Source organism: Chiloscyllium plagiosum, unplaced genomic scaffold, assembly GCF_037043375.1.
Source record: "Chiloscyllium plagiosum isolate Xiang-an unplaced genomic scaffold, Cpla_swu_hap1 HiC_scaffold_9, whole genome shotgun sequence".
NCBI classification, from domain to species: domain Eukaryota; kingdom Metazoa; phylum Chordata; class Chondrichthyes; order Orectolobiformes; family Hemiscylliidae; genus Chiloscyllium; species Chiloscyllium plagiosum.
This window is the reverse complement of record NW_028270147.1, coordinates 23,737,224-23,754,006: the sequence shown is the minus strand read 5'-3', so window position 1 is coordinate 23,754,006 and position 16,783 is coordinate 23,737,224. Positions and strand designations below refer to the sequence as shown.

Genomic DNA, 16,783 nt, shown 5'->3' with positions numbered 1-16,783 from the left:
GCAGCACCAGGCATACCTAAACATGAGGTATCAACCGGATGAAGCTACCAAATAGGACTATTAGCATGCAAAACAGCATAAGCAGCAAGTGATAGACATATCTAATTGATCCTACAGCCAACAGATCAGATCTGATCTCTACAATCCTGTCACATCCAGTCGTGAATAGTGGTGGACAATTAAACAGCTCACTGGAGGAAGAAGCTCCATAAATATCCCCAACCTCAATGACGAAAGAGCCCAGCACATCAGTGCAAATGGTAGTGCTGAAGCATTCGCATCAATCTTCAGCCTGAAGTCTTAAGTGGATGATCCAGCTTTGATCCATCCAATGACCTCCAGACGAGACTTCAATTTCCCAGGAAATGCCTTCACAGTCTGCTACACTGGGGATCCCCAAATGCAACTTCCATCTACATTGGAATCATGACTGGCCAGTGGAAAATCCAGATCAATTAATGACAAAGGACAGAGGCACTGGAGAAGGAAGGCATTAAAATTCCAACAGAAGGAAACATAACAATGTACGGACAGGAGCTGGTTTTGGAGGTGGGAAGCACAGGGTGGGAGACAGGTTAAACCTTTGTTCACATTTTCCCAATATTTTCCGTGCTTCAATATTATCTACACCTTCACTCCCATGGGACTTTTGAGTAATAGGTTAATATCTCCCTAACCCTTCATCATCTTGCGCCAATGCCATCACACTGTTCCATTTTAAAGTTACAAATGAAGGGAATGTGGGATAACTTCACCAACACATTCCAGCCTGACATTAAATTTACCTGGACCATCTCTGACACCTCCCTCCCCTTCCTGGACCTCCCCGTCTCCTTTAATGATGACCGACTTGACACTGACATTTTTTACAAACCCACCGACTCCCACAGCCACCTGCATTACACCTCTTCCCACCCTACCTACTGCAAAAATGCCATCCCGTATTCCCAATTCCTCCGCCTCCGCTGTATCTGCTCCTAGGAGGATCAGTTCCACCACAGAACACACCAGATGGCCTCCTTCTTTAGAGACCGCAAATTCCCTTCCCACGTGGTTGACGATGCCCTCCAACGCATCTCGTCCACATCCCGCACCTCCACCCTCAGACCCACCCCCTCCAACCGTAACAAGGACAGAACCCCCCCCCAGTGCTCACTTTCTACCCTACCAACCTTCGCATAAACCAAATCATCCGCCGACATTTCCGCCACCTCCAAACGGACCCCACCACCAGGGATATATTTTCCTTCCCACCCCTTTCCGCCTTCCGCAAAGACCGTTCCTTCCGTGACTACCTGGTCAGGTCCACGCTCCCCAACAACCCACCCTCCCGTCCTGGCACCTTCCCCTGCCACTGCAGGAATTGCAAAACCTGCGCCCACACCTCCTCCCTCACCTCCATCCAAGGCCCTAAAGGAGCCTTCCAATCCAAAGTTTTACCTGCACATCCACCAATATCATTTATTGTATCCGTTGCTCCCGATGCAGTCTCCTCTACACTGGGGAGACTAGTCACCTCCTAGCAGAATGCTTTTGGGAACATCTCTGGGACGCCCACACCAATCAACCACACCGCCCTGTGGCCCAACATTTCAACTCCCCCAGCTGAGGACATGGAGGTCCTGGGCCTCCTTCACCGCCACTCCCTCACCACCAGACGCCTGGAGGAAGAACGCCTCATCTTCCGCCTTGGAACACTTCAACCCTAGGGCATCAATGTGGACTTCACCAGTTTCCTCATTTCCCCTTCCCCCACCTCACTCCAGTTCCAAACTTCCAGCTCAGCACTGTCCTACCTGCCTATCTTCTTTTCCACCTATCCACTCCACCCTCCTCTCTGACCTATCACCTTCATCCCATCCACCCATTGTACTGTTTGCTACCTTCCCCCTTCCCTGACCAATCACCTTCATCCCCACCCCCACTCACCTATTGTACTCTATGCTACTTTCTCCCCACCCCCACCCTCCTCTCACTTATCTCTCCACCCTTCAGGCTCTCTGCCTTTATTCCTGATGAAGGGCTTTTGCCCGAAACGTCGATTTTACTGCTCCTCGGATGCTGCCTGAATTGCTGTGCTTTTGCAGCACCACTAATCCAGAATCTGGTTTCCAGCATCTGCAGTCATTGTTTTTACCAGGGATAATTGCAAAGATCAAGTAACGCTTCATTTGAACTGTGTACATTTGGTTGGTGAGGAATAAAGCATTGAAACAGAGTCTAAGAAAATAGGGAGGTGATGGCTTAGTGGTATTATTGCTGGACTGTTAGTCAGGAGACCCAGGTATGTCCCAGGGACTTGGGTTTGTATCCCACCAAGGCAGACGTGGAACTTGAACTCAAAATTCTATAATTAAGAGTCTGATGATGACCATGAAACCATCATCAATCAATTCCAATTGTTGGAAAAACCCATCTGGTTCATTAATAACCTTCAGGGGAAATCTTTACCTGGTCTGGTGTACGTGTGAGTCCAGACTCACAGCAATGTGTTTGACTCTTTATTGCCCCCTGGCTAACTGGTGATGGGCAATAAGTACTGGCCTAGCTAGTGATACCCTCATCCCATGAATGAATAACCAAAAATCACTTCCTTCAAAGTGTTGTTGTTGCAAATTTGCCATGCTTATTTTTGAAATTGTAAAACATATGAAAAGCCAAAGAAAATGATGGGAACCAGGATAACACCTTCAGGATGAGCTGCATCAAAGAACACAGTCTCACTGAAAGAAAATATCTCGATCCAAGGGTGTGACCTCTCTTATGCACACCCTCTTTTACAAACATCAATAGATCTAGTACTGTCCAATCTAATTCAAAGATTGATTTGCAAGCAAGGCTCCAGCTTTGTGAATATCATTTTAAATAAATGTGGGAGATGACATTGTGAAACCATTTCAGTGCACAAGATTTTCTAATGCCAGGAGCAGATCACAGAGTGATTAGCAGGGGTCACCTCCCTAACACTGCAATCGATGACTCATCTCACTCAACTAAACACAGCAAACTGGAGAAACTCAGCAGGTCTGACAGCAGCTGTTGAGAGAGAAACAGAATGAACGTTTCGAGTCTGGTATGACTCTTCTTCAGAACTGAGCACCCTGCCAGTTCCTGGCCGTTACTGCCAACAGAATGACTGGAACAGGAATGAACTGCATAAAGGCTGAGCATTTAGAATTGAAGACAAAAAGACCTATTACTAGCAGTTGAATCTGACTAGACCCAACATTTTTTGTACAGAGTTCACAAGCACCTTTTGCACTTCAGTAAAGTGTGTTGCTGCTTATCAAGAGTCATAAGACCATTACTATAAATGGCGATGCTCCCTTTAAAACATCAAAAACACTGCAACTGAATCCCAAATCTGGCTCTTATCTTACCTTTCCCTTCAGACTGCTGTGAATGTACACCAGAACAATCCGTGGAATCCTGACAAGAGTGATTAGAAGTGAACCTTTAACAACCGTTCCCAGATGGTAATTAAAGAGCCTTGAAACAGAAGTGAGGATTGGATGGCTGGGTGGATTCTTTTTGTCCCTGAGGAAAGAATTCGGTGATTGTGAATTAGATTGAGCTCTCCAGCAAAGCAAACCAAAACAAATGTTAAATGCGAGCAAGTCATGGTGTGTAAATCAAGTCAGAGAGTCCAACATGTTCAACTGCTGATGGTGTTCGGTGAGGAGTTGCTGGGAGTCGGTGCTGGAATTTGGGGGAGGAGGAAGAGGGAATGGAAATGATAGAAAAGTTACAGTTCTGGTCCCAGTGAGGGGTTGGTGCAACAAGATCCTGGTGGTCTACTGCAGGGCAATCATAGAATCATAAAATCCCTACAGTGTGGAAGCAGGCAACTTGGCCCATCGAGTCCACACTGACCCTTTGAAGAGCTTCCCACCCAGATCCACCCCTACCCTATCCCAGAAACCCTGCATTTCCTCTGGCTAATCTACCTAGCCTGTATATCCCTGGACACTATGGGCAATTTAGTGTGGCCAATCCACCTAACGTGCACGTCTTTGGACTCTATGTCTATCTTCTCTCGGAAATAAGATTGAAACAAAAGGTAATGGAAGAAGCATGCTTGTGTGGTTGGAGGCTTGTAACCAAAGAGTTTTCTTCAAGTTTAGTATTGGTACCTCTTTTCCAGTTGCATACCACTGATCTGGAATTGTATATCGGAGATGCAATTTTCAAATAACATAAAAATTAGCCAGATCATTGACAGTGAGGAAGAAGTCTGTAGACTGCAGGATGGTCTAAATCCACTGGTCAGCTGGGGCAGAAAACCACGTGCTCAAAAGAAAACTAGGTTCATTCTCCACCCTTTCTCCCCTCCACAGGATCTACAGACCGCTGAGATAAAAGAATTCTGGAGATTCACTGCCCCCAGGAGAAGAAATTCCTCCTCATCTCTGTTCTAGCTGGGATTACTCTGAAATGATGACCTCTGGTTGTTAACGGTCCCATAACGGGGAAACAGTTTCTCTATGAACAACTTGTCCAGCCTCCGAAGAATATTTTCGGTTATTATGAGGAACTGAGTATAAAGGTACAGATGCTATGCTTTAGTTATACAGGAACATTGCTGAGACCACATCTCAATAATATGCGAGGCTTTGATCTCCTTATTTAAGGAAGATGTACATGCATTAGTGGTGGTTCAGAGAAAGTTTACTTACATTGACACCTGGATTGAATGAGTTGCCTCATGAGGAAAATTGTACTGACTAGGTTTATTTCCATGGGAATTTAGAAGAGAGAGGTTGCTTTGTTTGAAGTTTAAGAGATCCTGAATGCTTTTGACAAGTTGAATGTTGAAAGGATATTTCATTTTGTGGATGAGTCAGAGCTGAGGAGCATTCTAAATATTAGCAGTTGCCTTTTTAGGATCTCCTACAGAATCATATCACACAGATATAGATGATTGTGTTTTTTCCCTCAGAGCGGAGTAACTTTAGAGGTCTCTGCCTCAGAAGAGGTCATTGAATATTTTTAAGGTGGGGCAGAAGGATCCTTTTGAAGAGTCATACCAGTCTCCAAACATTACTTGGAGAAAGTGAGGACTGCAGATGCTGGAGATTAGAGTCGAGAGTGTGGTGTTGGAAAAGCACAGCAGGTCAGGCAACATCCGAGCAGCAGGAGAGTCGATGTTTTGGGTGAAAGCATTTCCTCAGGAATTATTACTTGTGTTCCTCACTCCACAGATGCTGCCAGACCAGCTTCTCCAGCATTCTCTTTGTTTTTTGTAGATAGACTCTTGTTAGGCAGGGGAATCGAGCGTTATCAGAGGTAAACAGGAATGCGAGCTTCAGAACACAAACACCTCTTATTGATGGCAGAGCATGCATGAGGGGGAAATGGCTCATGTTTGCTCCTCATTCATATGTTTCTATGGATCATTACATCAGTTCGGAGGCAAGATGCAGGAAATGAAAGGATCACCAATGTCAGAAGGATCAGTCTCCCATAAGGGCTTTTGCCAGAAACGTCAATTTTCCTGCTCCTCGGATGCTACCTGACCTGCTGTGCTTTTCCAGCACCACTCTAATCTAAACTCAGTCTCCCATACTCCTTCCCCAATTCCCCATGGAAATCTTTGGTAAACAAAGTCCATCCATCACCAGCAGGTTATAGGTCATCAGAACACACCCATTACAGAGAATTTATGCTCAATTGCACTTTTAGATTATTTCTAACCTATTTATTTAATGGCAATTTATATTTTCTCATGTACAAAGCTTGTTAAAGGTAGCAAGAAATTGCAGTGCAAATTGAGCTTAAATGCTGAGCTCTTTCAATTGAAAACCTCCAGTATAATGAATCATAGAATCCCTACAGTGTGGAAGCAGGCCATTTAGCCCAAGTCCACATCGACCCTCCAAAGAGCATCCTGCCCCCTAGACTATCCCTGTAAACCTGCATTTCCCATGGCTAACTGACCTAGCCTGCACATCCCTGGACACTACAGGCAATGTAGCATGGCCAATCCACTTAGCCTACATAGGACAATTGATTAGGAAACTCACACAGTCATTGGGAGCTGAATCGAACCTGGGTCCTTGGCACTGTGAGGCAGCAGTGCCAACCACTGAGCCACCGTGCCACCCCTAAATGATGTAAAGATTACCCAAGCACTAATGAATCCATCGGCTGACTGTTCAGAATCATCACCTTCCTAACTGAAGATCTTTTGGTCAACATTTGATCAGCAGTACATTGTTATCTACCTCCTGACTTTTGAGAGCTATTTTAACGAGCTCAAATTACTACCCAAGATCCTCATTCAGGGGTATCCACCCTCTAGTGATCAGAAATTCAGGACCACAATTTTCTGACAATCGAAATTGGACATTAGTTTTCAAAACTTGATAACTCTTTCCATTCAAACATATTGACTGGTGTCAACATCAAGGTCTTGCCGATCAGGCAGACCGTGGGTAAAATTGAGAACTAGATGCCTCATTTTCTGGCCCAGGGTATGCCTTAGTTCCAGAGTACCATTCTGTACCAGTAAATTTCTCATAGACAGATATAGGGCAGATGTTAGAGGTAGTTTCTTTACTCAGAGAGTAGTAGGGCGTGCAATGTCCTGTCTGCAACAATAGTAGACTCGCCAACTTTAAGGGCATTTAAATGGTCATTGGATAAACATACGGATGAAATTGAAATAGTGTAGGATAGATAGACTTCAGATTGGTTCCACAGATTGGCGTAACATCGAGGGCCGAAGGGCCTGTACTGCGCCGTAATGTTTTATGTTCATAATGTCTTACAGCCCAAAAATACTTTGGAAATGTCACGGTTGCAGTGGAGGAAGAACCAATATTTCTCGTCCTTGTAGTGAAGCCATACTGATTTGCAGGTAATGATTGAGAGATGAGATGTCAAAACCATTCAACACAACAGCATGGGTCTTCTTGACCAACTCCTACCTGTTGAAGTAGCAGCACACAACAGCCCCCGCAATTGTTATCTGCTGACATGCAACGAGAAATTCACTGGTCCAGATCAGTCCAATTACATGGTACCACCACATGTACCGTATGCCAGACAATGGTCTGTACTCAACCAGATTGTCTGCAGTAACATGAACATTACCTGGAGATTTATAAAAAAACAAAACATGAAATACAGAAACACAAAAATCAGAAAGGTACAACATGTTGCACTGACATAACATTTATTACTCAAGATCCTGGTGTTGGACTGGGGTGTACAAAGTTAGAAATCACACAACACCAGATTAAAGTCCAACAGGTTTATTTGGAAGCACTAGCGTTCGGAGCGCTGCTCCTTCATCAGGTGGTTGTGGAGTATAAGATCGTAGGACACAGGACTATGACCTGGTGTTGTGTGATTTTAAACATTTATTACATCAGCATGAAAACTCCACGCAAGAAATTTCACCTTTCCTTCAAACCGAAACTGATCAGCATTTGGTAACGAACAAAGTGGCTTGCCAAAGTCAAGAAGCAAATGAAATTATCAAGTCTCAACTGCATGGTAAAATAGGCTGCAATGATCTACAAGGGAAGACGAGTCGAGATTAGAGAGTGCTGGAAAAGCGCAGCAAGTCAGGCAGCACCCGAGGAGCAGGAAAATCAACATTTTGGGCAAAAGCCCTGATGAAGGGAAGACAGAGGGCCTGGTGGTATTTATCCAGAGGTCCAGGTAAGGTTTTGGGTTCAAATCCTGCCACAGTAGAATGTGACTTCTATAAAATAAATCTGGGATTACGATTTGATTGTCAGGAAAAGCCCATCCTGTTCATTGATGTCCTTCTTTAAGGAGGGAAACAGCCATCCTTACCCAGTCTGGCCGACATGTGACTTCAGACCCACAACAATGTGGTTGACTCTTAACTACCCTCTGGGACGGGCAATAAATGCTGGCCTAGCCAGCTATGCCCACAGCCTGAGAATTAATAAAACATAGCCCCTGAAGTATTTATTTCGAGCAGCAGAAATATACATCATTGAGGTTCTTGGGCTGTTTATTTCACTTTATATTTTTTAATTTATTTTCTTAATTGAGTCAAATGTTTGCTGCCTGAAACCTCAGAAGGAGCATCTCCCACCTCCTTCCACTGTCTGAAAGGCCTGAGTGGGGTATATCGATGGGTTTTAAGGAGAAAATTCATTCAATGTGTGTTCATCATTCACACCAAAGCCTGGCCAAAGGAAGATACATTTTGTGGAGAGGTGGGTAATGCCTTAACAAGTGCCAGCTTTCTGTGTTTTATTTGGTACATTTTCCAAAAGTTTGCAATCAAAATTCCTTCACCTTTACATCGATATTACACAGTAGCTTGTAGGTACAGGATTGAATTTCACCTTTGACAACTGCAATTCAGAGAAATAATTCACTGGTTATAAAGCACTGTTGGATGTCCTGAGGCAGTAATAGCTTGCTGAGTGCAAATGCAAGCACATTCTTACTTAAAGCTGGAGTGAATGTTGTAGTTATTGAAATATGTTAGAGCAGACAAATAACAGTCCTTTCCTCAAAGGCTCCTTTGCAGTGTTCAAACACAATAGGAAGCTTCCTCAACATGTTCTGATCTGGAAGAATTGCATTTTCTGTATTATCGAACAAAGAGACTATGGGGAGGGCGGGCCTGGATAGGGGAGCAAGGGGTACTTCAGCAAGGTTGGAGAACTGGGTGGGCTGTGGGTGAAGGGGGGGGTTAGAGGCAGGGCTGGGAGAGAAGGAGGGAAGGGCAAGACAGAGCTGAGGTCTGAGGTAATAGGAGGGGGAACAGATACGGAGAGAGACACTGACTGAGGGAGGCGAGAGAGACATGGGCAGGGAGTGCTGAGGAGGTGTCGGTGGAGGAGGAGAGATTGTGTAGGGCCCGAGGATTGGTGGTGGTGGTTGAAATAGAGGGTAGGGGAAACAGAGATGGGATTGTAGGGAGTGGGAAGACAGAGTGGGGAGGGAAAGCTGGACAGAGGAGAGAGATCTGAGGGTGTGGGGAGAGATCGAGTGATGAGAGGTACATGAAGGTGTAGAGAAAAGAAGTTGGCAGGGGGAAAAGAGAGTTGGGGAGTGGTGAATTGGGGCATTAAAAGGTTGGATGAATAAATGTTGGGAGAGAGAGAGAGGGTGGGGGGGAAGAGAGAGGGGAGAGATGGAATGCAGGGGGAGAGAGAAGGAGAAGGGGCAGTGGGGAGGGAGAGGGAGGGGGGTAAGGGAGAGAAAGAGGTAGAAGAGAGGGAGGGAGGGAGGGGATGGGGAAGAGAGTGGGGGCAGGGGAGAGAGAGAGAGGGGATGGATGGAGAGGCAGGGGAGATAGAGAGGGATGGGGTGAGGGGGGGGAAGAGAGGGGCATGGAGAGAGAGGGATGGAGGGAGAGAGAGAGAGAGAGGGCTTTGGGGGAGGGGGGCATTGGGGGGAAGAGAGGGGGCAGGATGAGAGAGTGGTGGGGGAAGAGATGGGGGCAGGAGAGGGGTGTGTAAGTGAAAAAGGAGAAGAAAGTGTAGAGAGGTGGGTGAGAAGGCTTAGGAGAAGTGAAGGAGGAATGAGGGGAGTGTGAGGAGGTCAGAGGAAGCTGACCAGAGGGAACAAGGTGTGAAGGAGTGGTCAAGAGTGGCGGCAATGGGGTTACAAATGGGACGAGCAAGGGGATGATGAGGGACAAGAGGAGATGAGATTGGGGCAAGGGTCCAACAGTTATAGCCCATTAGGAGAAAGATAGGGACTTTGTGGGCAAGAGGGAAGTAAGGCAAAGAAATGGTGGAGAGGGGACATTCTGGGAGAATGAAGAAAAGACAGAAGTGGGGGGGAGTAAAACAATCAGATGCTGCAAAACAAAGAGTTTTGGATTTTTGATGGGAATCGACAGCAGGAGGAGAGAAAGACAAATGTTATTTTACTTATGTTTGCGCAAATTCCCATTGCAAATTAGTTAGTTAATTAATAGCTTGTGGAAGACTAGAGGTAATGATTTACAACAACACTGGATGGTCACTTCTGATTTCCTGGAAACAAAGTCTGGGTCTGTTTATAATCAACAGTTACAGCTTTTGACAGGCAGTACAGAGGCGCCACCGTGTGATGGGTTATGGGAGGCACAGTAACCTCAGCACAGTCTTACAGCTGGCAAAGGATTTGCCAACCAGATACTTAACCCATCCTGGAGAAAAAGGATAAGCACATCGCTAGACCCAGTTGATTAAAGTAAAACTGACCCGAAATTCATTTTAAAATGAGAAAATGTTATCTGGCAGTGGGGCATGTTCCACTTCTGTTAGGCACATAAACTGTGTCACAACATCAACAGGCTTTAGGGCAGCTTTACTGCAAACACAATGCCAAAGCATGGTGGCTCAGTGTTTGGCACTTCTACCTCACAGCACCAGGGATCCTGGTTCAATTCCACCCTCATGTGACTGTCTGTGTGGAGTTTGTTCATTCTCCTTGTGTCTGTGTGGGTTTCCTCCCACAGTCCAAAGATGTGCAGGTTAGGTGGATTAGCCCATGGGAAACATGGAGCCAAGTTCGAGGGGTGGGTCTGAGTGGGATGCTCATTGGAGGATAGATATGGACTCAATGGGTCCCATGCGGTAAGGATTCCATTAGTGCTACATAGACCGACACGCTGCAGTTGGCTGAGGTCACATGTAGCTTTGGTGGGCTTTTGACACACTATGATTGGTAAACCCTTCTGTTCCCATCCTTTTAACAGCATCCACTTTTCCATCCAAGTATGGAAACCAGGGTTTTCGCTGACAAACGCAGCCAGCACATGATTCAACAAGCAGAAGGAGCACAGAGCAAGCTGAAAGGGTAGAGAAATAATGTACATGGATGGTGCCAGAAACGCATGGGTACACATACCAGGAAAGGACTGACTGACAGCTGGCTTTCCCTTCAGCTACAACAAGATACGGGGGAGGGGAAGACAGACCTGATGGAGGTCTGTAAAACTCTGAAAGGTGTTGATAGACTGGATGCAGGGAAACAGCAAAATTAATGGCCATTAATAGAAGATACTCACCCCCAAATCCAAGAAGGAATTTTACCTAAAGATCAAAGGAGGATGTGGCACTCGCCACCAGAGGGAGCACTTGAAGCAAACAATCCAGTGTAAGTGGAAAACTGAAAAAAATGAAGAGGGAGAAGAGAACACAGGGAGAGAGGACAGGTTTAGATCAGGAAAGATAGGAAGAGCAGGGAGGTTATGCTGGAACTGCAGTGAACTTTGGTTAGGACACAGCTGGAGTACCGTGTGCAGTTCCAGTCACCATGCAATAGAAAGGATATGATTGCACTGGTGAGGGTGCAGATGAGATTCACTAGGGTGTCCTCTGGGGATGGAGCATTTCAGCAATGAAGAGAGGCTGGATAAGTTTGGGTTGTCTGCTCTCGAGTGGAGAAGTGTGAGTGGGGACCTGTTAGTAGTGTGTAAGATTATAACAGCATGGACAGGGTGAATAGAAAGCAGCTATTTCCCTTAGTCGATTGGTCAATAACAAGGGGACTTAATTTTAAGTTTGAAGACATGAGGTTTACAGTGGATTTTAAGAAAATATTTTCTCCCAGAGGGTGGTGAGTCTGGAGCAGACTGCCTGGAAGGGTAGTTGTGGCAGGGAACCTCACAACCTTTAAAAAGTACTTTGATAAGCACTTGATGTGTCATAACATTCTAGCCCATGGGCCTAGTGTGGGCAAGAGGGACAGGTGTAGGTAATAGTACATTTCAGGCTCAGTGCTTTTGGAAGACCTCTTCTGTACTGTTGAATGCGATGAAACCTAGGCAATTCTAAACCTTTCCCCAAATGCCTTACAAAGTATACAAGGAGCAACAGGTACTGAGGAAAAAAGTAGGTCCACTCAAGTGGGAAAGGAGGGAATTTGTGGATGTAGGTTTGCTCGCAGAGCTGGAAGTTCATTTCCAGACGTTTCGTCACCCTACTAGGTAACATCTTCAGTGGGCCTCAGGCGAAGCACTGTACATGATTCCTGCTTTCTATGTATATTTTTGGGTTTCTTTAACATATAATAACATATAAATAGAAAGCAGGAATCGCACAGCGTGACGAAACATCTGGAAATGAAGCTTTCAGCTCAGTGAGCAAACCTATATCCAGAACCTCAACCTGAGCTACAAATCTTCTCAAAACTTGCTGAAAGAATTTGTGCATAGAGCAGAGGAACTGGGTGAGGTCCTTAATGAATACTTTGCACTGGTATTCACAAAGGAAAAGGACATGGTGGATGGTGAGTGTCTGGAGTGGTACGTTGATATTCAATATTTTATTCAATATAAAAAAGGTGTTGGGTGCTTTGAAAAGCATCAAGGTAGACAAATCCCAGGGACCTGATCGGGTCTATCCCAGAGTACCGAGGGAGACAAAGGAGGAAATTGTTAGGGCCTTGCGTGAAATCTTTGTTACCTCTTTATTCACCAGAGAGGTCCCAGAGGACTGGACAGTAGCCAATATCGATCTTTGTTTTAGAAGGGCAATAGGGATAATCCGGGAAATTACAGGGTGATGAGCCTTATATCAGTGGGAGGGAAATTATTGGAGAAGGTTCTTAGGGATGGGATTTATTCACATTTGGAAAAATGTGGACTTATTAGCAATAGGCAGCATGGTTTGGTGCAGGGAAGGCATGTCTCATAAACGTGACTGAGTTTTTTGTGGAAGTGCCAAAGATGATTTATGAGGGCTAGGCAGTAGATGTGGTCTGTATGGACTTTAGCATGGCCTTTGACAAGGTCAGTCATGGCAGACTAATACAGAAGGTGAAATCACATGGGGCCTGCAGTGAGCTGGTAAGATGGATACAAACTTCCTTGGTCATAGTGGCAGAAAGTAGTGGTTGAAGGGTGTTTTTTCTGACTGGAGATCTGTGACCTGTAGTGTTCCACAGGGATCTGTGTGGGAGCCCTGTTGTTTGTAATATATATCAATGATTAGGAGGAGAGTATAGGTGGCCTGATTAATAAGTTTGTGGATGACACAAAGATTGGGGGAGATGTGGACAGTGAGGAGGATTGCCAGAGGATACAGCAGGACATAGATAGGCTGGAGATTTGGGCAGCGAAACGGCACATGGAATTTCACCTGGACATATGCAAGATGATGCATTTTGGAAGGTCTAAAGCAGGAGTGAAGTATACAGTAACTAGCAGTACCTGAAGAAAGATTCACATACAGATTTATAGTTCCTTGGAAGTGGTAACACAAGTGGATAAGGTGGTCAAGTAGACATGGGGCATGCTTGCCTTCATTGGTCAGGGCACAGAGAGTTAAGACCTCAAGTCACATTGCAGCTGCATAGAACTTTAGGTAGGCCACATTTGGAATACTGCACACAGTTCTGGTTGCCGCACTATAAGGAGGATGTGGAGATTTTGGAGAGGGTACAGAAATAGTTTACCAGGATGTCGTCTGGTTTGGAGGGTATGAGCTATGAGCAGAGATTGGACAAACTTGGTTTGTTTTCACTTAAACGCCGAAGGCTGTGGGGCAATCTGACAGATGTTTCAAAATTATGGAAGGCATGGACAGAACGGATAGTCAGAATCTTTTTCCCAAGGTAGCAGTGTCAATTACCAGGGCACATTGGGTTAAGGTGAGTGGGGATAGTTTAAAAGAGATGTGAAAGGCAGGGTTTTCTTTACACAGATGGTGGTAAATGACTGAAATGGATTACCAGTGGAGATGTTAGAAGCAGATACAATAGCAACACTGACGAGACATCTTGACAGATACACAAACAGGCAGGGAATAGAGGGATACAGACCATATACAGGCAGAAGGTTTTTAGTTTAGAGAAGTATTTTGTGTCAGCGCAGTCTTAGAGGGCCAAAGGGCCTGGCCCTGTGCTGTACTGTTCTTTGTTCTAACATTAGCCCTTGACTCCTGTGTGCTGGCCTTCTCCAGAACCTCTTCAGCAAAGACTTGGCGTATTTCAATAAAATGTAACAACAGATGAAAGGAAGGTTTGCTGTGAAGCTGATAATGCCACAACTCCTCTGGGGGTTCTTAAGACCGATGGGGTATGAAAGCCGTGGAATGAAAATGGTACGAGTTGCTCATACTTTGACTTGAGCAACAAGTGTTCCCTCTGATGGCTTCTTGTAAATAATGATAATTTATGGACTTAAACCAAAATTTGTCCGAGAGTGGGAGAAATATGGAGGTTAAATCTCTTCTCAACCAAGACTATTTTAGGACAGGGAATAGGTCATTGAGAAAGCAGAATTAGAAAGGCCAATGTAGTGATTGTAATGAGGTCATATAGGTGGATCTCATAGAATAAGAGTTCCCTGATTGAGGCTGCTAACCCAGTTCCATCAGGGAGCCCAGGCTGACATATAAAGAGGCATGTCAGAGGTTTTGTTCTCCCTAGGAGCCGGCTCTGAGCTAGCTGGGTCAGTGTCATGTACTGTGCACTTATAGATAAAGGGGGACTTGATGATGGGGTACTCGCCTCTGTGCAGTTATTTCAGTTAGAACACACAGCTAAAAAAATAAACTGATCTGCTGCCAGATGATACAGAATGGGCCCGCTTTTTTAAAAAAAAAACTTTCTCCGAGCAAAACATCTCCGAGTCTTGGTTAGCCCAGCTCTCTATTGGCCAGAGGGAAAGATCAGGAGCTATCAAAATCTATCATCTTTGTACTTTGTTCTGTTGCCAGCAGGCCAGGAGTTCAGTAGCTCCAGAGCTTGATATTTTTAGTCAGATAGCTTTTGATCATTGTGACTATTGTACAATCAAGTTTACAAGCATTTTCCAAGTGATGAAAGGCACCTCCTCTGCCTCAATCCAGAAAATCCAACTCCTAGTGCAGCACTGTGTCATTCATCACACACGTGGGAACACATCAAGGTTTTAAAAGAATAATGTATTCTCAGGAGCTGAGTACCGCTAACAAAGCGGGCAGCACTAATTGCCTTTGAGCGTCTGGCAATGAGCTCCCTTCTCATGCTGCTGCAGTCCACACGCTGGCTGGAGATACAGAAATATAAGGTTCTAGACATTTCCCTTTGAAACTGTCTGGCACAGCATATGCCAAATGGCAGACAGCTGGAGCAACTCTGGCAAAATGGTGTTCTAGATTAGGTTAAGTGAACAATCTTGACTCTTGGTCTAAAGGACTCTTGGCCAGAAACCACTGTTGGCATCAAGTTTCATGAAAAGCTTGCTTATTGACAATTTTGCTCAACTATCATTGACAGACAAAAAAGGATGGACGTTTCTTCTCACTCCTTTGCTTAATGGATTAAGATCCTCACACAATCTTAGTTCTCCATTTGTCTTGAGAGCAGTTAGTAGCCTTGAGCACCATTGCATTGGTTCAACTATTCGTGATACTTCCAATCATGCTTTCTGACTGAGGTTTTATTTTTTTCTGTCAAACGATGAGGAATTTTCAGACAGATGAGTTTAGCAACTATTTACAGGGTAATGTAATTAGGCTGGTTCAATTTGTCCAAACTTTCAAATAGCTTTGAAACCTCTAGGCAGCCTTTGTTGTGAAGCACTGTATTGACGCCCTCTAAGAGGCTCAGATGAACGCAGTATTTTATATTTCACTGACATTTCACCTTCTTTGTCTAAACTTTGTGGTGATTTGAAAAGGTAGCCAAAGGTCTGGCTTTGGGTGTTGGTAATCTGAATGAAAACAAAAAACACTCCAAATGTTCAACATGTCAAGTAGCATCTAAGGGCAGGGAACGAGTTAGTTATCGTTCTTAGGGTTAAAGGAATCAAAGGGTATGGGGAGAAAGCAGGAACAGGGTATGGAGGTGGACAATGGTCATATTGACTGGCGGAGCAGGCTGGAAGGGCCAAATAGCCTACTCCTGCTCCTGTTTCTCTCTGTTTCTAGGTCTACTTTTGAATGCTCATCCTAGACTAATCTCTCTTACTGAGGTCAGTGGCATGTGATCAGTTCCAGCATCATCAGTGAAATGAGTCTCATTATATCATAATTACACTGTGTGATGTATTGAAAACAGTTGGTTTTAATGGAGATGGCAGCACAATGGTAATGTCACTGAACTGGTCATCGGGGGTGGGCCGCACTGTCACTCTGCGGACATAGGTTCAAATTTTACAACGATAACGAGCCAAATTTGAATTCAATTAATTCATATGGAAAATAGTTAACACCATTACTGAAACTATTGTTGATTGCTGTAAAGAACCATTTCACTAAAGTTCCTGAAGGAAGTAAATCCACCATCCATACCTGGTCTGGCCTACATGTGACTCCAGTACCCACGGCAACGTGGTTAACTTTAAACAGCTCCCTAAAATAGCCTGGCAAACCATTCAGTTCAAGGCCACTTGGGGTGGGCTGTTTCAGGGAGCATTTAAGAGACAACCACATCACTCTGTGTCTGGAGAACCTGTCACCATGTCTACATGCCATGAAAGAATGACAAAAAAAAGGGTCCGAATCTCTGAAACATGCAGCTTTTTACATGTATTCTAGAGAGGCTTTCTACAAGCTTGCTCAGATATTCGAGATTGAGGAACAACAATCGAATAGTTTGAGTAATGGTGCACAGTGCTACAGCGGCTCACCTGCAGTGCCCAGGCTTAGAAGAACAGCCACCCAGTACATCCAGAATAACGTGAGGATGATAAAGGTCCACAATGGCTGGAAGAGCAAGAGAGGGACACTGCCGAGTAGACTACTGGCAACCCGAAACAGCTGAATAGTCAAACTGATCCTCTTCCACATCACCAAGATCAGCACAACAAGAATGACCTGTGGGGGGTGGGGAGGGCAATAAATCTGTTAGCAAATAACTGGAAAGC

General features: G+C 44.9%; 1 protein-coding gene across 3 annotated transcripts in view; it reads right to left on the bottom strand.

Moving 5' to 3' along the window:
• The window catches only part of LOC122554200 (choline transporter-like protein 3), a 90,326-nt gene that overhangs the window by 30,982 nt on the left and 42,561 nt on the right, over nucleotides 1-16,783 (bottom strand). For 2 of the 3 annotated variants that reach the window (XM_087990482.1, XM_087990483.1), the window contains exons 9-11: nucleotides 16,547-16,733; nucleotides 6,930-7,095; nucleotides 3,381-3,537 (exon numbers count right to left, since the gene is read on the bottom strand). In XM_087990482.1, the coding sequence (XP_087846608.1) occupies nucleotides 3,381-3,537; nucleotides 6,930-7,095; nucleotides 16,547-16,733 (510 nt within the window). The remainder of the gene's footprint in view (nucleotides 1-3,380; nucleotides 3,538-6,929; nucleotides 7,096-16,546; nucleotides 16,734-16,783) is intronic. The other variant, XM_087990484.1, reaches the window with a different exon arrangement.